General features: G+C 42.8%; 1 protein-coding gene across 15 annotated transcripts; it reads left to right on the forward strand.

Moving 5' to 3' along the window:
* Window positions 1-1976: 1976 nt before the first annotated feature.
* On the forward strand, window positions 1977-5147 carry TEX51 (testis expressed 51). 15 transcript variants are annotated; one of them, XM_059878660.1, is made up of 8 exons: window positions 1977-2241; window positions 2337-2411; window positions 2669-2765; window positions 2897-3003; window positions 3087-3222; window positions 4297-4371; window positions 4462-4672; window positions 4923-5147. In XM_059878660.1, exons 1-8 carry the CDS (start codon window positions 2043-2045, stop codon window positions 5004-5006), a joined length of 984 nt encoding a protein of 327 aa, XP_059734643.1. In that variant the 5' UTR covers window positions 1977-2042; the 3' UTR covers window positions 5007-5147. The 15 variants fall into 15 exon arrangements, with proteins under 15 accessions (XP_059734643.1, XP_059734651.1, XP_059734648.1 ...); XM_059878668.1 differs by having other exon boundaries at window positions 1978-2241; window positions 4297-4375; window positions 4462-4519; XM_059878665.1 differs by having other exon boundaries at window positions 1978-2241; window positions 4462-4519.
* The last annotated feature ends 19927 nt before the right edge of the window (window positions 5148-25074 follow it).

Genomic DNA, 25074 nt, shown 5'->3' on the forward strand with positions numbered 1-25074 from the left:
AGAGTTGACTCATTGGAAAAGACTCTGATGCTAGGAGGGATTGGGGGTAGGAGGAGAAGGGGATGACAGAGGATGAGATGGCTGGATGGCATCACTGACTCAGTGACCGTGAGCCTGGGTGAACTCCAGGAGTTGGTGATAGACAGGGAGACCTGGCATGTTGCTATTCATGGGGTCGCAAAGAGTCAGACACGACTGAGCGACTGGACTGAACTGAACTGAGAGTCAATTTACAATATGGTGTTAGTTTCAGATGTACAGCAAAGTGATATAGGTACATGTATATAAATATCTCCATTCTTTTTCAGATTCATTTATCATACCGGTTGTTGCAGAATACTGAGTAGAGTTCCCTGTATTACACAGAAAGTACTTTTTGGTTATGTATTTTATATATGGTAGTGTGTACATGTTTATCCCTCCAACCCAACTTTCATTGCAAATAACTTTCTTCCCTCCATTTCCTCTGTTCTTACTTTCTGAAATTTATATTAGCTAGATGTTAGACCTGGACTTCATGGATTATCTAATTTTATCTTTTCCTATTTCTCATCTCTATTATTTTTATACTTCTGGCTAGGAGACTTCTGAAAGCCTATCTCCCAACACATCTATGTAATTTTTTAATTCTTGGTATTATATCTTTAATCTCCAATAACACTTTATTTTCAGACTTTTTTTTTCTACATATAGCTTCTTCTTGTTTGGGGAAAGCAATAGTTTGTCTATTTAGTTATGGTGAGTTTCTAAGTTTTCTTCTGCTTCCCACCATGTCCTTTGTACTCTTTTTTCCTGTGGTTTTTGCTTGCTTTTGTTTGAATTTTTGACATTGTTTTGTCTCTTGTTCACACTTAAAGCACTCCTTAAATGCCTGGTGGCTTTCAGCTGTCCATAGTTCAGCTTGAGGAACTCAAATTGGTTGGAAGCACGACATGGAAGAGGGAAAGCTTATCAGGTGAGGAGTGACAAGGACGCCACTGGCTTTCTCTTTATTAGAGAATAAGGAATTTTGCATCTCTTCAATGCCCACTGCACAAAAGAACTGCTGTCTCAGAGATGACTTCTCTCTCTGTACTTTCATGCACTCCCTATCTATACTCTGCTTACAGTGTCTACTCTGTGATCAGAATAGCTACTGAAGACCCTCTGTTTTGATCAGGCATGAAAACAGTAGCCAGTTTATAAGTGCCATGGAAAAGACATGTGTTCCACAAGCTTCCCACATGGCTGACCATTTCTATGTAGCAAAGTGATTCAGACTCTTTAAACAACCAACCCTCTCTCTATGCTGCTGTCTCCTGGCCCTGCAAATTTCAGCTTGTTGAACTATTCCATAATATGGTAAATGCCACCAAGGGAGCTGAGGACAGATCACAAGGTGGCACAGCCATTTCTCTCGTCCTCACAAGAACCATCACCAATGATGATCAGTGACTCCATCTTCAAAGGAGGATATCAGGGTCCTCACTTTGGTTTGATGCCAAAGCCCTGGTTTGTGCCATTGTAAAAGGAAAGAGTCAATTTTGACTCTTCTGTGCTAGATCTGTTTCTTTGGCCACTTTGGTTATTACAGTCACACATAATGGCTTGCCTCAGAGAATCCCGCCCCTCTGCCTGACTGGTAAGCTGAAGTGCCTTTGTTCAGAACCCTGTCTGCCTGTGGATGGCAGAAGGAAGAAATTTACACAACCCCTTGCCTGAGGTTTGCCATTCTAGGAGACACTTGTAAGATTTTACTTTCTTTCCTCACCTCCCCCCATCTCTGATCCTTAAAAGAACCTGGCACACAGACCCCAACAAGATGGTTATTTGAAACACTAGTGTGCCAGCTTCACAGACAACCAGCTTTCTGAATAAAGTTGTCTTGTGCAGCCAGCAGAACAAGCTTGGACTCAGTAACGCCATAACTGGCTTTCACCTTACCCTGTGGAATTTACTTTTGTTCTGTAAAATGAATGTTGTTTCCAGGGGGACAGGGTATCAGCATTCTATGTGGAACTGCCAGGCAAGGTGGTAAGGGCACCAGAGGAAAACCCCAGAAGATGCTGCTTCTCCTGCTCAGCTGTCTCCTGCCCACCACCAATGGGAAGAACTGCCTCCAATGCTGGCAAGAGCTGCCTGCACTGATAGATTATGACCTGCAGATTCTTTGGGGCACTCCAGGGCCACCCGCAGAGCTCTCCCAAAGCCTCCATTCCCTATTCATGGACAATCAGTCTTCTCCTGAAAACTCGTACCTTGGTGAGGCACAGCCAGGAGACCCAGGGATCAGGGCTGACCCCTTTACCTGGCCCGGTGTCTTAATCCTCTAACTTTGTCCCAAACCCCATTCTCAGGTCAAGACCATTTGGAGGAAGCAGCAGGAACGTTATTCACTCACATAGATAAAGCCATTAAGAAGCTTCGAGATGGTGAGGAAGCTTAGCATCCTAGGGCCCCAGGGCTTGGGTTAACAAAACCTGATCCTCCAAGGCATTCCCTGAAGACCACTGGCATGTGGTGGGGCAGTGTTGTGAAGGGTGGGATTGGACACAACATCTATCTGTGTGCTGTACAGAATTTCTGTCTGAAAAAACTGGTTTGAATTCCTAATATTAAGAAAGTTAGGTTATTGATTCCACCTACGGAACAGACAGCGAAAACACCCCTTCCTTCCTGCTCCACCCAGATAAACCATCACTTTTGGAAGAAGTTCGTGTCCTGAAGCAGCAATTTTCCAAGGAGCTGGAGGATGTATCTGAGGGGCTGAAGGACAAGGGTGAGAGGTGGGGCTGGCCCCTGCTCATCACCCAGCCCTTCACTTCCCAGAGTCCTGATGAGACAGAGTCCAATCTGCAGCCCCCTTTGGGCCCTTCCCCTGCCCTTGCCTGGGGCACCTAACCACACTTTCTCGCAGCTGTGATTCCTGCTCACACCCCAGTCCCTCCCAGCTCTGTCTGCCTCCCCAGAAACTCAGTCTCTCTACCATTTCACCCTCCTGGGCAGCCTGCAATGAGTCCTGTGGTGAGTATTTTGGGGACCAGGTCTGGGTGAGGGGTGAGGGGCACCTGACTCGCTCTAAGGCTCCTACCCATTCTCTCTCATAGACATCCGCTCCACATTGGAGGTAATCAGTTGCACCACATGCCAGAAACACTTCCTTACCTGCCAAGACCCTGCTGTCTGCCCAGGTCAGTGGTCAACCAACCATCTTGGCCTCCAGCCTCCCCGCCTCCACTCCAGGTCCGTTGTTGTCTTTGCCTGGAATGTCTTCTTCCTCTGTCTACCCCTGATCCCTTTGTGCTGCCCATCCTCCCTGGGGAACTCCCAGGATGTCTGGATTCCACATGTCCAGCTTCAGAGCCATAGAGCCATCTGCCTCTAGGACATGTTCTCAGGGGGCCTGTCAGGTCCCTAAAGTCAACATGCCTGGGGACATGTCCAAATCCATCTCAACTCCCCCAGATCTACTCTTCCTTCAGGCCCCCTCTCAGCAAATGTCTCACTCAAGTCCTCAACCTCCTAAACCAGGAGTCTCCCTCCCTTACTCAGAGTATGTAGTCACCAGGTCTTGCTAAAGAATTCTTCAACATGTTACCATATGATCCTTCCAACCTCCTCTTCTCAGACAGCCTCACCTCTTACCTGGATTTTGGCAGAATTTCCTAACTGGCCTCCCTGCCTCTCCTGGTCACCTCTCACTCAGCAATCAAAGAACTCTCTCTCTCAAGGAGCCAATCTACCTATGACACTCCCTGTTATAACTTTCAGTAGCTCCCAGTGGCCCCCAGATAAAGCACACCCACCTAGGGAGGCCCTGCTTGCCTGTACCCTCCCCTGTCTTCCCAGACACACAGAGCTGCTGACACGCTGGACAGACAACTTCATGCTTCTGACCTTGAACACTCTGTGTCCTCTGCCTGGAACACAGTTTGGCTCCTTGACCATCTGAACTGAACTACTAGTCTTTCAAAGTCCAGTTCAGAATTCCTGTTTCTTAAGAAGCTTTTCATGACTAGCTCTGAGCTAGTCAACCCAGAGCTCATTGACCCTCCCAGTGATCGTTCAGCCCGTGCCCTGCCCTGCTCTGCTCCCCTGGGACACCACAGCAGACTCTTTGGTTTCTCTCCCTCCTGAAGATCAGGGACCCTGTTTCACTCATCTCTAGATGTAGGTGGGCATACAATAGGTGCTCAGTGTCTACAAACAGATGACCGAGTGGGTGAATAAAAGAAGGAAAGAATGCAGCCTCCTCTTGGAGCTGAGATGGCCCTGTCTGCTCCCTAATCACTGGCTCTCCCTTTCCCCCTCTCCCAGGAGCATGGACTGGGAAGAACTTCAGGTGGGCTATGGGCATCGGCATCGCTCTGCCCCTGGCGACCCTAGCTGGAGGTGGGTGAGTGCCTGCTGCAAGCCCCATGTCCCCAAGGAAGGCACGCCTACAGCTTGACTGACCCATCTCCACCCTGTTTCCTGGCCCAGATGTTACATTTTCTGGCTCAAGAAGAAGAAAAAGAAGGAGGAGGAGGAGGCACAAAAGGTCCTGGGACATCCAGGATCCCCGAGGAGGGAAAGCTGTGTCTGCTTGGGGATAGCAAGTCTAGAGGCCCCAAGTCTGGTTCCCTGCGCCTGGTTTCCAAAGGAGTGTAGGATCGAGGGCTGGGACTCAGGAGAGCCACCATCAGCCCCCAGTGTGAGCAGACCCATCCAGGGCCAGGCGCCCGGGACAGAGCAAGAGCAAAGCCCTCAATCTCCAACTGACCCACAAAGTGCTCCCTGCCCATAGCTGTCATCATCCCTCTGCAGCACCCACCTTTACCCTTCACCACCCTGCTACCTGACTGCACAGACTCCCAACAATCCCCCTGGTCCTCTGCTCCTGGTTGGGTTTGGCCAGCTGGAGGTCAGAGGCAGAAGCAGGCCTGCTTCTCCTCTCTTGGCAGGGACCAGCTGGCCACTTGTCATCTTCAACTGAACAAAGGTCCCAGCTGCTGTCAGGAAGCTCTCTTACCTCTGGGTTTTGGTAACTCTACCTGTCCCGACCCCTCTACCTGGGGTAGTAACAGCTCTGAAGTTCTGAGGCCCAGGAAACTGCATTCTCTCTTGAGGTTTCTCTACACCCATGCTTTGTAAATGTCTTTTATTAAAACACCCTCCTCGTACTCTGATGCCCTGTGCCATCCGCTTCCTGCTGGACCCTGCATGGATGCAGCCGGCACTATGATCCTCCCCACATGGGCCCACAAGGACTGTCCATGTCCTCAACCTTTTCCCACCAGCCCAAAACCCTTCCCTCTCAGAAAGATCTCTCTCCTAGTCCCAGAAGTGGTAACCACAGGATCACACTAACCCGTCCTGATTTCAACACCAGAGTTGAGGGCAGCAATGGCCTGGGCCCCGTAAGGTGTTCCCATGTCTGGGTATGGAAAGCATGAAGTGCAAGTGTTAGTTGCTCAGTCACATCCGACTCTTTGCAACCTCATGGTCTGTAGCCGGCCAGGCTCTTTGGTCCATGGGTGTGGAAGAGAGGAGGTAAGAGGCCAGTAGGAGGCCCCAGCAAGAGTAGGGACTAGCAGAAGAACCCCAGAAAACAGGTTCCAAGTCACATCAGTAGAAGACCTCACCTGGGAACACCCAAGTTGCCAGAGGATCACAGGTGCTGCCAACAGTGAACTTTACTTGAGACCCTGAGGCACAGCTCTGCCCTTTCCCCTCAACCCTGTGCCCCTTCCCACTAATCCCCCAGCCTCTCAGTTTTGGTTCAGGCTCTCGCTGGAGACTGAATGGGAGGCCACACCCAGATCTAGGACCCTGGTCTGCAGGTTGGCTCACAGGAGTGAAAGGAAGCAGGTCTTAGACCAGAGCTATGGATAGGCAGCCCAGAACCTGGACTCAAATCCTGACTCTAATGTTGAGGTTCTGGTTTCCCCTCTCTGCATTTGTTTCCCCTCTGAGCACAGAGCGGGAGATGCAATGTTCTAGCCAGGCTGGTATGCCCACTGGGTTCATAACTGCCATCCCATATTTGCTCAGGCTGTGGGTCCAAAATCAATGCCTCATCCCCTTCCCCTTCTACAGTCCACTGAACTCCTGCTGGCGCCCATGGCCCATCTCCTAAAACAGGGTCTCTTCTCCCCTTTGGTTCTACTGGTGTTCCCTCCTAAGAGCTGGCAGCCAGGCTGGAAGTAGGCTGACTTCAGCATCACCATCCAGCAGTAAGACTCACTGGGCGGGGGCAGGGAGGAGAATGCAAGAGACCAAGGTGAGACATAAACAGAACAGAACGTAAACAGCAGTCTGGGCGGGAAGCACCATGGCCAAGGGCAGCTGTGGGTACCCAGCTGCAGGCATCTCCAGCTCACCACACCAGGAATCCAGGAAGGCCTCCTGGAGGTGGTGTCTTCAACTGCGAGAGGCCCGGGAAGATGGAAGGGAGGGAGGAGTGTTTTCACTGAGGATCCAGCATTACAGAGAGGAGGTACAGAAGACCTTGAAAGAGTTCAAGAGCCCCAAGAAACGTGGCTGGAGGGAGAGGCCCAGATAAGAGGCTGGTGACAGGGAGGATAACAGGGAATCCCAAGCCCATGTGGGTCCAAAGCAAGCCTGAGAAAAAACCCACGTGGGACTCCTGGCACAGTAGGCAGGTAGGGCAGGCTGGGGGAGAGGCAGCAGAGGGTTTTGTCAGAAGCAGACCGAAGTCCCCAGGGGGGAAGAGTCCGTAGACGTAAGATGTTGGGAAAAGCGTACGATCAGGACCTACTTGTAGCCATTCTGAATGACTGGGCAGAGCCCCAGTTGCTGTCATGGAACTCCAGGGATCTGTGGTTCTCTGCATGTCTGTGAAAGCCGGTTGCCACCTAGGACATAGAAAAAGTCAAACTCCCTTGGCTGTGATTTGTTTTCCTATTTGTATTTAAATTGGGACTTAGACTACTACCTCAAATGAATCAGAGCAACTGTTTTCTGGTGCCTGCAGTAAAAGCAGGAAACCCTGGTATAATTTATATGAAGTAAGAGTTTGTGTGTTTGTATGCATATACCTCTTATCAACAGATTTTTTATTATTTGTGGGCATATTTGCATGAAAACTAGATATACTGCTTTCTGCTGGAGTAGAAACATTAAGGACTTTTGGGTCAGGCAAATGTTGACCAAAACACAGGCTCTGGAGGACTCCTGCTTCTGACTGTGACAGGCAGCTCAGAGCAGACCAACACTCCCACCAAGGGCAACTATAAATAAAGCATGTCCAAAGAGCAGAACAAGACAGGAAGTCTGTTTAGGACACCAGATGAGGTCCCCAAGTGAAGAGAGCTCTCTGCAGTGAGCCCATGTCCTTCCATGACTGTCCTAGGGCCTTTCAGGCTGAGCAGATCAGGTTAAGAGGCAGGCTGAGGTGCTGGGCCAAGGATGACTGCCATGTTTGGAGCAGCCAAGAGAATTTCAGCAATACCATGGGACCGCAAATTTACAAGTTGGAGTTCTAGCTTGCCCACACAGAATAAGAGGTCCCTGAAAGCAGGGCAACGCTTTCAGAAAGCACTGTATTTCTTCCTGTTCCTCCAAGGTGCCTCCCTATTCTTAAGCAGCACAGGCTTAAGATTGCTAAAGACAAAGAAATCAAGCAGAAAGGATCTGAAATACAATTTATCAGAGATTGGAATGCTAGGGAAATAAAAGTTGGCATTCACAACCCACATAGGAAGACAAACTTTGATAAATACCCCAGGATATTGGTTAGAAAGGTTATAGCTTAAAAGAGGGAGTGTATCAGTGGCAGACTAATCCTTACAAAGGATGGAGCTCAGACTGATGGACCCTCAGTCTCTGACAAAACTGAAGAGACCTGTTCTTCCTCCATATCACTGCCGAAGGAAAGTGTAAATACTTTCAGAAGGAAAATGATACCATCTAGAGCCACTACTATTTCATTTATAGGGCCTAGTATTCAATTAAATATTAACAGGCACACAAAAATAAGATCAAGAAAAAAAGCAGATAATAGAAATAAGTCTACAAGGGATCTATATATGAGAGTTATCTATTATAAATTTTAATAACTGGATGACTGCATCCAAAAAAAATTTTTTTTCAGATTTCCAGATAAAATTGACATTATGACCTTGTGTTAGTTTAAGGAGTATGTGTTGATTTTATATACTTATCTATTGCAAAGTAGTTACCACCGCAGCATTAACTATCACTTCCATAAAGTCACATAACTACCTTTTTGTGGTGAGAACATTTAAGATCTACTCTCTTAGCAAGGTTCAAGTATATAATACAGTATTATGAACTATAGTAACCATGCAGTAGTACATTAGATCTTTAAAATTGATTCATCTTTTAACTAGAAGTTTGTACCTTTTGACCAAAGTCTCCCTATTTCGCCTACCCTCTAACCTCTGGCAACACCATTCTACTCTGTTTCTGTGAGTTTGTTTTCTAAAGATTCCAAATGAAAGTGATATTGTATAGTATTTGTCTTTGTCTGACTTATTTCGCTTAGCATAAAGCCTTCATGTTTCCATCCATGCCTTCATGTTTCCATCCATGTTACTAAAAATGGCAGAATTTCCTTCTTTCTCATGGCTAAATAACATTCCATTATCCATTCATCTGTTGACAGACTCTTGGGTTGTTTCCTCCTCTTGGCTATTGTGAATAATGCTGCAAAGAACGTGGAAGTGCAGACATGTCTTCAAGAGGCTGTTTTCACTTCCTTTGGAAATATAACCAGAAGTGGGATGTATGGATCATATGGTAGTTCTAATTTTCATTGTTTAGGATCCTCCATGCAGTTCTCCATAGTGGCTACACAAATTCATATTTCCACTGAAAATACATCAGGGTTTCCTTTTTTCTACATCCTCACTAGCACTTGTTAATTCTTGTCTTTTTGATAATAGCCATTCTAATAGGTGTGAGGTGATATCCCATTGTCTAGATATTCATTTTCCTAATGGTTAGTGATGCTAAGCACCTTTTCATGTCCTTGTTTGTAAGTGTTTAGAAAATGTCTATTCAGATCTTTTACCCATTTTTAATTGAATTGTTTGTGTTTTTTCCATAGAGTTATATGAGTTTTATATATTTTGGATGCTAAGCCCTTATTAGATATGAATATATAATTTGCAAGTATTTTCTCCCATTCCATATGTTGCCTTTTCATTTGTTGATGGTTTCTTTTGCTGTGGAGAAGCTTTTAAGTTTGATATAGTCCCACTTGATTATTTTTGTTTTTATTGCCTTTGCAAAAAAAAAAAATCACTGCTAAGACCAACACCAAGGAGGTTTTTTCCTGTTTTTTGTTTGTTTGTTTAAGAGCTTTAGAGACTCGGGTCTTATTTCCAAGTCTTTAATCCATTTCAAGTTAATTTTTGTGAGTGATAAGATTGGGGCCAGTATCAATCTTCTGCATGCAGTTATGTAGTTTTCCCAGCATTATTTATTGAAAAGCTATATTTTCCCTTTGACTACACTTGGCTTCTTTGTCAAATATTAGTAGACTATATACGCAAGAGCTTATTTCTGGACTGTCAACCTGCTCCATTAGTATATGTTTGTTTTTATGCCAGTATCATACTGTTTTGATTACTATAGCTTAGTAGCATGGGAGAAGGCAATGGCACCCCACTCCAGTACTCTTGCCTGGAAAATCCCATGGACGGAGGAGCCTGGTAGGCTGCAGTCCATGGAATCCCTAGGAGTCGGACACGACTGAGCAACTTCACTTTCATTTTTCACCTTCGTGCATTGGAGAAGGAAATGGCAACCCACTCCAGTGTTCTTGCCTGGAGAATCCCAGGGATTGCAGAGCCTGATGGGCTGCCGTCTGTGAGGTCGCACAGAGTCGGACACGACTGAAGCGACTTAGCAGCAGCAGCAGCAGCAGCAGTAGCACAGTTTGAAATAAGGAAGTGCTATGCCTCCGACTTTGTTTCTTCTCAATATTGCTTTGGCTATTTTGGTTGGTTGTGGTTCCACAGAGATTTTAGGATTGCCATTCTCTTTCTGTGGAAAACGTCATTGGAATTGATTTTATGAATGGCTTTGAGTAGTACGGACATTTTAACAATAGTTATTCTTTCAATTCAAAAACATAAGATCTCTGCATTTGTTCATGTCTTCTTCAATCTCTGTCATGAAAGTATTATAGCATTTAGTGTATACATCTTTCATCTGCTTAAATTTATTCCTAAGTATTTTTTTATGCTATGGTGAATGGGATTTTTCATATCTTTTTCAAATATAATGTTGTTAATGTATAGAAAAGAAATAATTATGTCTGTTAATTTTGTATCATGCAATGCACTTTACTGAATTCATTGGTTAATTCTAAAAGGTTTTTGGTGGGATCTTGGGATTTCTATGTATAAGATCAGATCATCTGTAAGCCAAAACAGTTTTACTTCTCCCTTTATGATTGGATAGGGCTTCAGTGGCCCAGATGGTAAAGAACCTGCTTTCAATGCGGGAGACCCAATTTCAAACCCTGGGTCAGGAAGATTCCCTGGAGAAGGGAATGGCAACCCACTCCAGTATTCTTGCCTGGAGAAGTCTATGGACAGAGGCTATGGTCCATGGGATGGCAAAGAGTCGGACACGACTGAGCAACTAACACTTTTCACTTTCTGATTTAGATAATTTTATTTTTTTTCTGCCAGATTAGTCTGGCTAGGACTTCCAATACTAAGTGTTAAGTGGACATTCTTGTCTTGTTACAGATGTTAGAGGAAAAACTTTCAATCTTTCACCTTTCGGTATGGTGCTATCTTGGGTTTGTCATGTGTGGCCTTTACGTTAAAGTATGTTTCTTCTATACCAAATTTGTTAGGTGTTTTTAATCATGGAAAGATGTTTTGTCAAATGCTTATTCTGTATCTATAGAGAAAGTTTTATGATTTTTACCTTTCATTATAATGTGGTATACACATTAATTGATTTTCATATGTTGAACCATCCTTGCAACCCAAAGATAAATCCCATGTAATCATGGTGTACAGTCCTTTTAATGTGATGGTGAATCTGATAGTACAGCCACTATGGAGAACAGTGTGGAGATTCCTTAAAAAACTGGAAATAGAACTGCCATACAACCCAGCAAAATGTACTAGTTGCATTCCCACCAACAGTGTAAGAGGGTTCCCTTTTCTCCACATCCTCTCCAGCATTTATTGCTTGTAGACTTTTGGGTCGCAGCCATTCTGACTGGTATGAAATGGTACCTCATAGTGGTTTTGATTTGCATTTATCTGATAATGAGTGATGTTGAGCATCTTTTCATGTGTTTGTTAGCCATCTGTATGTCTTCTTTGGAGAACTGTCTGGTCTAGTTCTTTGGACCATTTTTTGATTGGGTTGTTTATTTTTCTGGAATTGAGCTGAAGGAGCTGCTTGTATATTTTTAAGATTAATCCTTTGTCAGTTGCTTCATTTGCTATTATTTTCTCCCATTCTGAAGGCTGTCTTTTCACCTTGCTTATAGTTTCCTTTGTTGTGCAAAAGTTTTAAGTTTAATTAGGTCCCATTTGTTTATTTTTGCTTTTATTTCCATTACTCTGGGAGGTGGGTCATAGAGGATCCTGCTATGATTTACATCGGAGAGTGTTTTGCCTATGTTTTCCTCTAGGAGTTTTATATAGTTTCTTGTCTTACATTTAGATCTTTAATCCATTTTTAGTTTACTTTGGTGTATGGTGTTAAAAAGTGTTATAGTTTCATTCTGTTATAAGTGGTTGACCAGGTTTCCCAGCACCACTTGTTAAAGAGATTGTCTTTTCTCCATTGTATATTGTTGCCTCCTTTGTCAAAGATAAAGTGTCCATAGGTGCGTGGGTTTATCTCTGGGCTTTCTATTTTATTCCACTGATCTATATTTCTGTCTTCGTGCCAGTACCATACTGTCTTGATGACTGTAGCTTTGTAGTAGAGCCTGAAGTCAGGCAGGTTGATTCCTCCAGTTCCATTCTTTTTTCTCAAGATTGCTTTGGCTATTCTAGATTTTTTTGTATTTCCATACAAATTGTGAAATTATTAAGTTCTGGTTCTCTGAAAAATACCATCAGTAGCTTGGTAGGGATTGCATTGAATCTATAGATTGCTTTGGGTAGTATACTCATTTTCACCATACTGATTCTTCCAATCCATGACATGGTATATTTCTCCATCTATTTGTGTCATCTTGATTTCTTTCATCAGTGTTTTATAGTTTTCTACATATAGGTCTTTTGTTTCTTCAGGTAGATTTATTCCTAAATATTTTATTCTTTTCGTTGCAATGGTGAATGGAATTATTTTCTTAATTTCTTTTTCTGTTTTCTCATTGTTAGCGTACAGGAATGCAAGGGATTTCTGTGTTAATTTTATATCCTGAAACTTTACTATATTCACTGATTAGCTCTAGTAATTTTCTGGTGGAGTCATTAGGGTTTTCTATGTAGAGGATCATGTCATCTGCAAACAGTGAGAGTTTTACTTCTTTTCCAATTTGGATTCCTTTTATTTCTTTTTCTTCTCATTGCTGTAGCTAAAACTTCCAAAACTATGTTGAATGTTCCTGACTTTAGGGGAAATGCTTTAAACTTTAGAGGATAATGTTTGCTTTGGATTTATCATATATAGCTTTTATTATGTTGAGGTATGTTCCTTCTATGCATGCTTTCTGAAGGGTTTTTGTCATAAATGGATGTTGAATTTTGTGACAGACTTTCTTGGCATCTATTATGTTTTTTACCTTTCAATTTGTTAATGTGGTGTATCCCACTGATTGATTTGTGAATATTGAAGAATCCTTGCATCCCTGGGATAAAGCCCACTTGGTCATGATGTATGATCTTTTTAAAATGTTGTTGGATTCTGTTTGCTAGAATTTTATTAAAGATTTTTACATCTATGTTCATCAGTGATATTGGCCTGTAGTTTTCTTTTTTTGTGGCATCTTTGTCTGGTTTTGGTATTAGGGTGATGGTGGCCTCATAGAATGAGTTTGAAAGTTTACCTTCCTCTGCAATTTTCTGGAAGAGTTTGAGTAGAATAGGTGTTAATTCTTCTCTAAATTTTCAGTAGAATTCAGCTGTGAAGCCATCTGGTCACGGGCTTTTGTTTGTTGGAAGATCTCTGATTACGGTTTCAATTTCTGTGCTTGTGATGGATCGTTTAGATTTTCTATTTCTTCCTGGTTCCGTTTTGGAAGGACATACTTTTCTAAGAATTTGTTCATTCTTCCAAGGTGTCCATTTTATTGGCATATAGTTGCTGATAGTAGTCTCTTATGATCCTTTGTATTTCTGTTGTCTGTTGTGATTTCTCCATTTTCATTTCTAATTTTGTTGATTTGATTCTTCTCCCTTTTTTTCTTGATGAGTCTAGCTAATGGTTTTGTCTATTTTATGTATCTTCTTAAAGAACCAGATTTTAGCTTTGTTGATTTTTGCTATAGTCTCCTTTGTTTCTTTTTCATTTATTTCTGCCCTAATTTTTATGGTTTTTTTCCTTCTACTAACCCTGAGGTTCTTCATTTCTTCTTCTTCTAGTTGCTTTAGGTGTAAAGTTAGGTTATTTATTTGATTTGTCTCTTGTTTCTTGAGGTAAGCTTGTATTGCTATGAACTTCCCCTTAGGACTGCTTTTACTGAGTCCCATAGGTTTTGGGTTGTTGTGTTTTCATTTTTATTCATTTCTACATAAAAATGAATTTTGATTCATTTTGATTTCTTTTTGATTTATTTTTTTATTTCTTCTGTGATTTGTTTGTTATTCAGAAGTGTGTGGTTTAGCCTCCATATGTTTGTAATTTTAATAATTTTTTACCTATAGTTGACATCTAATCTTACCACATTGTGATCAAAAAAGATGCTTCAAATGATTTCAATTTTTTTTAATTTACCAAGGCTAGATTTATGGCCCAGGATGTGATCCATCCTGGAGAAGATTCCATGCGCACTTGAGAAAAAGGTGAAATTCATTGTTTTGGGGTGAAATGTCCTATAGATATCAATTAGGTCTAACTGGTCCATTGTATCATTTAAAGTTTGTGTTTCCTTGTTAATTTTGTTTAGTTGATCTATCCATATGTGTGAGTGGGTATTAAAGTCTCCCACTATTGTTGTGTTACTGTTAATTTCCCCTTTCATACTTCTTAGCATTTGCCTTACATATTGTGGTGCTTCTATGTTGTGTGCACATATATTTATAATTGTTATATCTTCTTCTTGGATTGATCCTTTGATCATTATGTAATGACTTTCTTTGTCTCTTTTCACGGCCTTTATTTCAAAGTCTATTTTCTCTGATATGAGTACTGCTACTCCTGCTTTCTTTTGGTCTCCGTTTGTGTGAAATATCTTTCTCCAGCCCTTCACTTTCAGTCTGTATGTGTCCCTAGGTTTGAGGTGGGTCTCTCGTAGACAGCATATATAGGGGTCTTGTTTTTGTATCCATTCAGCCAGTCTTTGTCATTTGGTTGGGGCATTCAACCCATTTACATTTAAGGTAATTATTGATAAGTATGACCCCGTTGCCATTTACTTTGCTGTTTTGGGTTCGAGTTTATAAACCTTTTCTGTGTTTCCTGTCTACAGAAGATCCTTTAACATTTGTTGAAGAGCCAGTTTGATGGTGCTGAATTCTCTGAGCTTTCGCTTGTCTGTGAAGTTTTTGATTTCTCCTTCATATTTGAATGAGATCCTTGCTGGGTACAGTAGGATCTGTACTACAATCTGGGTTGTAGGTTTTTCTCATTCATCACTTCAAGTATGTCCTGCTATTCCCTTCTGGCCTGAAGAGTTTCTATTGAAAGACCAGCTGTTATCCATATGGGAATCCCTTTGTGTGTTATTTGTTGCTTTTTTCTTGCTGCTTTTAATATTGCTCTTTGTGTTTGATCTTCGTTAATTTGATTACTATGTGTCTTGAGGTGTTTTGCCTTGGGTTTATCCTGTTTGGGACTCTCTGGGCTTCTTTTACTTGGGTGGCTATTTCCTTCCCCATTTTAGGGAAGTTTTAAACTATTATCTCCTCAAGTATTTTCTCACAGCCTTTCTCTTTGTCTCCTTCTTCTGTGACTCCTATGATTCGAATGTTGGGGTGTTTAACATTGACCCAGAGGTCTCTGAGGTTGTCCTCATTTCTTTTAATTCTTTTTTCTTTTTTCCTCTCTGCTTCATTTATTACCACAATTCTATCTTCCACCTCACTTATCCTATCTTCTGCTTCAGTTATTCTACTGTTGGTTCCCTCCAGAGTGCTTTTTGGTCTCAGTGATTGCATTATTCATTATTTATTGACTCTTTTTTATTTCTTCTAGGTCCTTGTTAAGCATTTCTTGCATCTTCTCAATCCTTGTCTCCAGTCTATTTATCTGTAACTCCATTTATTTTTTTTCAAGATTTTGGATCATCTTTACTATTATTATGCTAAATTCCTTTTCAGGTAGACTCCCTATCTCCTCTTTTGTTTGGTTCGGTGGGCATTTATCATGTTGCTTTACCTGCTGAATATTTCCCTGCCTTTTCATTTTGTTTAGATTGGTATGTTTGGAGCAGCCTTTTGTATGCTGGAAGTTTGTGGTTCCTTTTTATTGTGGAGGTTCGTCCCTGTGTGTGGGGTTGGATGAGTGGTTTGTCAAGGTTTCCTGATTAGAGAAGCTTGCTTTGGTATTCTGGTGGGTGGAGCTGGATCTCTTCTCTCTGGAGCACAATGAAGTGTCCAGTGGTGAGTTTTGAGGTGTCTCTGGATTTGGTGTGACTTTTGCCCACCTGTATTTTAATGCTCAGGATTATGTTCCTGCATTGCTGGAGAATTAGCTTGGTATGTCTTGCTCTGAAACTTGTTGGCTCTTGGATGGAGCTTGGTTTCAATGTAGGTATGGAGGTTTTTGGATGAGCTCTTGTCGATTAATGTTCCCTGGAGTCAGGAGTTCTCTGGTGTTCTCAAGTTTTGTATTTAAGCCTCCTGCTTTTGGCTTTCAGTCTTATTCTTACAGTAGCCTCAAGACTTCTCCATCCATACAGCACCGATGATAAAACATCTAGGTTAATGGTGAAAAGATTATCCACAGTGAGGGACATCCAGAGAGGTTCACAGAGTTGCATGGAGAAGAGAAAAGGGAGGAGGGAGATAGAGGTGGCCAGGAGGAGAAGAGGGGGAATCAAAAGGGGCCAGTAATCAATTCTCTATGTGCTCTCCACAGTCTGGAACACTCAGAGAGGTTCACATAATTACGTAGAGAAGAGAAGAGGGAGGGGGAGATAGAGGTGACTAGGAGGAGAAAAGGGGGAGTCAAAGGGGAGAGACCAATATAGCCAGTAATCAGTTCCCTAAGTGTTCTCCACAGCCCAGAAAACCCAAAGAGATTCACAGAGTTAGGTAGAGAAGAGAATGGGGAGCAAGGAGATAGATTTGACCTGGGGGAGAAAAAGGAGAGTCAAAAGAGGAGAGAGTAGTCAAGCCAGTAATCACACCCCTAAGTAAAAATGGGTACTGAAAATTAGATTCTTAAAGGTACAAAATTGATAACAAATACCAAAAAGCAAAGATTAAAAATCTAGAGAAGAGGTTAGATTCTCAAAAATACAATATTATAAATACAAAACAAAATCACAAAAATTATTAAAAATATATATATGAAATTTGCTTTAAAATAGGGTCTTTTTTTTGCAAGGTAATAGGTTATAAAAATGAAAAGGGGGTAATAAAGAACTTAAAAATTAAAAAAGAGACACGTGTACCCCAATGTCCATCACAGCACAGGATATGGAAGCAACCTAGATGTCCATCAGCAGATGAATGGATAAGAAAGCTGTGGTACATATACACAATGGAGTATTACTCAGCCATTAAAAAGAACACATTTGAATCTGTTCTAATGAGGTGGATGAAACTGGAGCCTATTATACAGAGTGAAGTAAGCCAGAAAGTAATACACCAATACAGTATACTAATGAATATATATGGAATTTAGAAAGATGGTAATGATAACCCTGTATGCGAGACAGCAAAAGAGAAACAGATGTATAGAACAGTCTTTTGCACTCCGTGGGAGAGGGAGAGGGTGGGATAATTTGGGAGAATGGCATTGAAACATGTATAATATCATATATGAAACGAATCGCCAGTCCAGGTTCGATGCAGGATACAGGATGCTTGGGGCTGGTGCACTGGGATGACCCAGAGGGATGGGATGGGGAGGGAGGTGGGAGCAGGGTTCAGGATGGGAAACACGTGTACACCCATGGCAGATTCATGTTGATGTATGGCAAAACCAATACAATATTGTAAAGTAATTAGCCTCCAATTAAAATAAAAAAATAAAATTAAAAAATGATATTAGTAAAATATACCTAGGAATTTCTCTGGAGCTGCTGAGAGCAGTGTGGGGTCATTTAAGTTTCAGATTGTTCCTTGTTCCAGCTTATACTTCTTCTCAAGGTCTATAGGCCCCTTCAAATGCTTAGTCACTGTTAACTACAGGGTTTTAATCTGTTGCACCTGTCACTTCCAAAGCGGTTCCCTCCTCTTTATTTATTTTGGCTTCCTCTGTTTGCAAGTCTCTCCTGTCTAACTTCTGCCCTGACACAAGGGGGCGAAGGTGGTCACTTATTTAGGCTTACTTGTTGAGTTGTGCTGTGGGGAGCGAGGAACACTGCAAAAAAATATCACTGGCGTGGGTGGGGAGTGCTCGCAGTGTATGGACCACACTGGGTTTGCACCATCTCACAGCGTGTGTGCTTTCCCAGTCTACACTGCTCAGGCTCCAGGTTGCTCTTCAGGGGAACTTTCCAAAGCAGGCCCTGGGTTTCATGCACTTCCCAAATCTAAGCTGCTCAGGTTCAGGTTCTTGGGTACTCCACAAAGGCACAGACTTGGTTGGGCCTGCATTTTGTGCCCTTCCCAGGTCTGAGCAGCTCAGGCAACCAGGTGCTTGGCAAGCGCACTGTACCAGGTGATTTGTGCATCTTAAACACCTCTCCAGTCCCAGCTGCTCAGATTCCTGGGTGCTTCGCAAGAGCGCTGTCTCAGATGTGCCTTGTGTCTCCTCTACGGAGCTGATCTCTGGCTGCGACCCTACTGGCAGATGTCAACTGTCCAGGATCCCAGGAAGACTTGGTTAGCAACTGGGAGCCTGCTCACAATCTGGTGGAGGATGCTGTCTCTAGGGCCAATACTGCCCCTTGCCTTCCTGCTCTGGCCTGTCTGCCTCTCTGCCCCTGGCGGGGGAATGGGCCAGTCTGCAGCCGGCTAGCTCTCCTTTGGTATTCACTCAATCCTTTGATCTGTGAGCAGGCCCAGCTAGGTGATTTTACTCATTAAAAACTACTTAAGATGTCTTTTCAACAAATGACACCAGAGCAATTGGTCATCCATAGGCAAATATGACCCTAGACTTAAGTCTCATACATTATTTTTAAATTAACTCAAAATGAATCATGGGATTAAATATAAAACATAAATCTTTAGTTTAAAACATAGGAGAAAAGCTTCCGTTATTATTTGCCTAGAACTAGGCAAATAATTCTTAGATGACACCAAAAGCATAATTCATTTAAAAATTGATAAATTAAGCTTTATCAAAATGAAGACATTTGCCCTGTGAAAGGCCCTGGTAAGAGGATGAAAATACAGGCTACAGAAAAGACATGTGCAAACCACATATCTGACAGAGGGCTAGTAGCTAGAATATATAATGAATTCTCAAAACTGAGCAATAAAAGTCAAATAGTGTAATAGAAAATGGCCAAAAGACACGAAGAGACATTTCACAGAGGAGAATATACAAGTGGCAAATAAGCACATGAAAAGGTAATCAACATGATTTGGCATTGATAAATTGCCAGAAAAAGCCACAATTAGATACCACCACACATATATCACAGGTACACTGGCACTGACATCAGCTGTACCAGTTGCTGGTGGGGATATGAAGCTAGTTGATCTCATATGGTGCTGGAGAAAAGGTGAAGTGTTACCCTGCATAGGGTGCGGGAGAACACAATGTGTGCACACATGCCCCCAGATCCACTGATTTCTGAGCAGTTTCACCTGCAGGACTTCAGGGTAGCCCACCTCTTGACCTGTAGACAAAGGCCTAAATCATTTTTGCTGATGAGTACAGGAGCCTCAGGAGAAGGCAATGGCACCCCACTCCAGTACTCTTGCCTGGAAACTCTCATGGGCGGAGGAGCCTGGTAGGCTGCAGTCCATGGGGTAGCTAAGAGTCGGACACAACTGAGCGACTTCACTTTCACTTTTCACTTTCATGCATTGGAGAAGGAAATGGCAACCCTTTCCAGTGTTCTTGCCTGGAGAATCCCAGGAACGGGGAAGCCTGGTGGGCTGCCGTCTATGGAGTCGCACAGAGTCAGACACAACTGAAGCGACTTAGCAGCAGCAGCAGCAGCACAGGAGCCTCAGTAATTGTGCTTTTTCAGGATCTGGCAGTGTTTTTAGCATTTCCAAGTCTGACTGGTCTGGAGCAGCCTAGACAAGAGCCCAAAGCTTCCAACATGGCTACCCTCCATCCTCCCCTCCCAGTTATCAGCAACATCTCCCCCCACTGGATTTTTGTTCTCCAAATCTGCCACTTGCCCCTCTACCTTCTATCTGTGGGCACACTGACCCTCTTCCTCAAGCAATTGCACCTCATTTACTTGTCTTGGTTCTACCACACACCCACCAGAGACTGCCAGGCAAGAGGAAGAGCAACTGACACCTTTCTAATTTATATCATATGCATATGTGTGCTATGCTTAATTGATCACTCGTGTCTGACTCTGTGACCCCATAAACTGTAGCCCACCAAGCTCCTCTGTCCATGGGGATTCTCCAGACAAGAATACTGAAATGGGTTGCCATGCCCTCCTCCAGGGAATCTTTCCAACCTAGGTACTGACCCCAAGTCTCTCACATTGCAGGCAGATTCTTTACTGTCTGAGGCACCAGGGAAGCCCAGTGACAAGTATATGCATATACTTGTCAGTTTATCTCATTTAACTGTAACAACATGGAATAACCATCTTTTTGCAAATCAGAAAAAAAAAAAAATGAGATCCAGGGAGGTTGTTACTTACTCGGTACCTTTCTTTACTTTTTCTATGGAGTCTGGAAGTTTAAAAATAGATCTGAAACCTGAGAACTAAGGTATAATATTACCTTCCACCCCGACATTCCCAAACCCAGCAGCCATACAGTATTGTCTGCAGGTGGTCATTTTTATCAGCTGAAAGTATAAAGCCTATCCCTATCCCATTTGCTTCCTTTCTTCTGCCTTTGCCTGATCTGCAAGGACAATACCACTTGAGCATGTCGATTGCTCTTGTAAATCATGTTTCCATCTCTCTTTTTTAATCTCCCATTTATTGAGCATCTTTAATTGCCAGGCACTGTACTGGCTACATTATATAAATAATCTTGGGTCTTCAACCCCATGAGGATTATTTTCCCATTAGATGTCAGACTCCAGCTTTGCTCTCATTGACTAGCACCCTATCATGTGCAGACATGTGTGGGTGGTGTGCACTGGTATACATACCCTGAGAATACAGAAGATTGATAGATGTCATATCTCAGGCCAAAGTTCAAAGATGTTAAGGAATCAAAGTCTTCTCTCAGCTGGTCATGAACCAAGGTTTGAACCCAGGCCCATCTGCCTCCAAAGAATCTATACCAAACTTTCCTCCTTGGAAACTTATCCTGACTCCCTGGCAAAACTGCTCCATGCAGGGAGGTCAGGAAGGGGAACCAAAAAGACACAGAGGCAATTTGAGGGAATAGAACTTTAGCAGAAGCGAGACAGGTCATTGAGAACTGAAAAGTTAAATTCCATCCTGTAAGAGGAAAGCAAACTATGGTATTAACTGATGGAAATTGTTTGATTAGGACACCAGCTCTTTGATGAAACATCTCAACACTCACTATCTGCATGATTCAATACAAGTTGCTTAACCTCCTGACCATCATCTCCTCCCAAAAGACAACCAAAATAATCGGCTGGTCAAGCAAAACCATGTTCTACTGTTCCCTTCAGTTTGGGGAGGTGTAGCTTTTTACAGGGAGTTGTAGCTTTTACAGGGAGAAGGCGATGGCACCCCACTCCAGTACTCTTGCCTGGAAACTCCCATGGACGGAGGAGCCTGGTAGGCTGCAGTCCATGGGGTCGCTAAGAGTCAGACACGACTGAGCGACTTCACTTTCACTTTTCAGTTTCATGCATTGGAGAAGGAAATGGCAACCCACTCCGGTGTTCTTGTCTGGAGAATCCCAGGGACTGGGGAGCCTGGTGGGCTGCTGTCTCTGGGGTCGCACAGAGTTGGACACAACTGAAGCAACTTAGCAGCAGCAGCAGCTTTTACAGACTCCTGGCTGAAAGGGAGAGGCAGAGATGGGATATTTACAAAGTTTGGATGGTCCGATTTAAGGTAGATCTTTCAATGATGGTGGCCTAACTGGTCTTGAGCAAAATCACAATGCAATAGGACTGTTGGACACAGCAATGTGATAGGGATTCACATATGCATGCATGTTAAGTCGCTTAGTCATGTCTGACTCTTTGCAACCCTGTGGACCATAATCGGCCAGGTTCCTCTGTCCATGGGATTCTCCAGGCAAGAATACTGGAGTGGGTTTCCATGCCCTCCTCCAGGGGATCTTCCCACCCAGGAAGTGAACCCGCATCTCTTACGTCTCCTGCTTTGGCAGGTGTGTTCTTTACCACAAGTGCCACCTGGGAAGCCCAATAGTGATAGAGTAGGATAATTAAATAGTGAATTTAGAAAACCCACTATGAGGTTAAAGATAGAAAAAGAATTTTTAAAGGGTTTATGAGACTGTTGTAAGCTAATGACCACTCAAGAAAAGAATCCAGTAACCAAGCAACAATCTACATGTGCAGTTAAAGTACAAGACAATAGATATGGGTCTACATCTTGTTACATGAAGTCAGCAAGTTAACAATCCTTGAAGAGTAGCATCTGTATGTAGGAAAGACGTAGGTGAAAGGGGACACTCTACTGAAACCTGAGATGAATTACCATATTTTAGCATATGCTACCTCCCTTTTGCTAATATATATATGATTTAAATAGTGCCATTACAGTCCCAATTAGACCGTATAGGTTAAAAGAGGAGCTAATGATGTAAGCCTTACCATTTATCCCAGAATGAAAAAGGAGGTGGTCTTCCCCCCCACACACACTCTTCTTATCTTGTTATAAAAATGTATCCCTCTTTGTTCTCAGGGCTGCACTCCTTTGCCTGCCCACTTGTATCTCTCACAAGCATCCTATGCTAATAAACTCACTCTCCGCCTATCAGCTTGCCTCAGGCTGAGTTCATTCTGTGCTGAGATAAAAAGAACCTGAGCTTCAGTAAGTCCTGAGACCAGTTTCAATGAAAATATAGTGAGTTCCAGTTCCTTAAAGAATCCAGGATTGTGGGTTCAAGTCCTCTCTGAAAGGAGAGTAGGTTCAGAGGGAACTGTGAAACAAGTGTTTGGAGTGTATGTCGTCAGCTTATGAATCCAGTTGGGCAATCAGTTTTTCTTAGATGAGGCTACTTACTCTGTTGAGAGAAAGTTGAGTCATATGTTACCCAAATGAGTTTTGAGCTAACTCCTACAGCTCAATTCCAGAAAAATAAATGACCCAATCAAAAAATGGGCCAAAGAACTAAATAGACATTTCTCCAAAGACATTTCATCCATACAGATGGCTAACAAACACATGAAAAGATGCTCAACATCACTATCAGAGAAATGCAAATCAAAACCACTATGAGGTACCATTTCACGCCAGTCAGAATGACTGCTATCCAAAAGTCTACAAGCAATAAATGCTGGAGAGGGTGTGGAGAAAAGGGAACCCTCTGACACTGTTGGTGGGAATGCAAACTAGTACAGCCACTATGGAGAACAATGTGGAGATTCCTTAAAAAACTGGAAATAGAACTGCCTTATGATCCAGCAATCCCACTGCTGGGCATACACACTGAGAAAACCAGAAGGGAAAGAGACACGTGTACCCCAATGTTCATCGCAGCACTGTTTATAATAGCCAGGACATGGAAGCAACCTAGATGTCCATCAGCAGATGAATGGATAAGAAAACTATGGTACATATACCAATGGAGTATTACTCAGCCATTGAAAAGAATACATTTGAATCAGTTCTAATGAGGTGGATGAAACTGGAGCCTATTATACAGAGTGAAGTAAGCCAGAAAGAAAAACACCAATACAGTATACTAACGCATATATATGGAATTTAGAAAGATGGTAACAATAACCCTGTATACGAGACAGCAAAAGAGACACGGATGTATAGAACAGTCTTTCAGACTCTATGGGAGAGGGAGAGGGTGGGATGATTTGGGAGAATGGCATTGAAACATGTATAATATCATATATGAAACGAGTCACCAGTCCAGGTTCGATGCACGATACTGGATGCGTGAGGCTGGTGCACTGGGACGACCCAGAGGGATGGTATGGGGAGGGAGGAGGGAGGAGGGTTCAGGATGGGGAACACATGTATACCTGTGGTGGATTCACTTTGATATATGGCAAAACCAATACAATATTTAAAGTTAAAAAAGAAAAGAAAAGAAAAGAAAAATAAAGTTATTTGCAACTTCATCTTCCTGGGCAAGAATATCCTGCAGTAGAAGTTAAGTTCATGCTGACTATCCAGTGGTAAAGCAATATGAATGCAGACAGTAATCTCTGGGTTTGTGTGGTTTCATTTCTTATCTCTGTCCCTTGATGTCCTCAGCAGCAAAACTGAGAGAGTGGTGGCAACTACTTCTGAGAGTTGACATTGAGAAATAATGTCATAAGTATAAAGGGCTTAGTTAGAACAGCTTGCACTTAGTAAATACATTTGTCAGCTCTGGATGCTATAACAAAGAGCCTCAGACTGAGGGGCTTAAACCACAGACATTTAGTTTTTCATGGTTCTGGAGCTTAGACATCCAAGAACAAGGTGTCAGCATAGTTGATTCTTTCTGGGTCCTCTTTCGTTGGTTGGTTGATGATAATATTCTCCTTCTGTCTTCACATCGTTCCCTCTGTGTGGGTCTGTGTCCTAATCTCTTTTTATAAGGATATTAGTCATATTCAACTAGGACTCACCCTAGTGATCTTATTTTACTGAATTACATTCCTGAGACCCTATCTCTGAACACAGTTATATTATGAGATAATGGAGAATGAGGGCTTCAACATATGGGTTGGGGAAGGGAACATGATTCTGCCTTATAAGAGTAAGAATTTAGTAATATTATCAATATTATTAGTGGATGCCTCAACTGTCATGTTTCCAAAGAGCTAGACTATGCTCTGGCTCTGCTGGGCTATCTTTAATTTCTCAGATATGCCATTTGCCTCACCACTTCTCTGCCTCCCCCAGTTGGGTAATTCCTACTCAATGTGGAGAGCTCCTCTCAACCCTTCTTTTCTCTAGGAAACCTTCCCTGGGTACCCTAGACCACACAGGACTCCTGCTACACACAGCCTTCCTCAGCCCCTTTCTGCTCCAGCACCTGTCACCACTGAAAAGAGAGAAATGGAAAGGATGTCACAGTCATCAGCAATTGAAGCCACCACTAATGGTGAGCAGGTGAGCCCTGAGGGAACTCAGGAAGGACTAGCAGACTGCACCTAACTCCATACGGTGAACCCTGAGGAAACTCCGGAAGTGAGGTGAAAACACAGGATACTGGCCCCAGATAGGTGAGGTACATATCAAAGGAATAATTTTAGTGAGCCCAGACTCTTGCATCTTCCCATATATAGAAAAGTGCTAAATTCCTTAACCTGAAGATATCTGATTTTCCTTTAATTAAAAATAATCTTCTGATGTTCAGACTATCTGCCCTTTGTTGCAAAATTTCTGTATAACCTGTCTCCCACACCTCACTTCCTCAGAGCAGTTCTCTCAGGGTAATTTGAGATGCTGCCTCCCAGGCTTGAAGTCCTAAAAATTCCCACCAAATAAAACATAACTCTCAACTTTCAGGTTCTGAATATTTTTTAAGTCAACAAATTCAATAGGTATGGGTCTGCTGGATGTCATCTGTTTGTCAGACAGACTCTGTGCAGCTG

Source organism: Bos taurus, chromosome 2 (assembly GCF_002263795.3).
Source record: "Bos taurus isolate L1 Dominette 01449 registration number 42190680 breed Hereford chromosome 2, ARS-UCD2.0, whole genome shotgun sequence".
Classification (NCBI taxonomy): Eukaryota; Metazoa; Chordata; class Mammalia; order Artiodactyla; family Bovidae; genus Bos; species Bos taurus.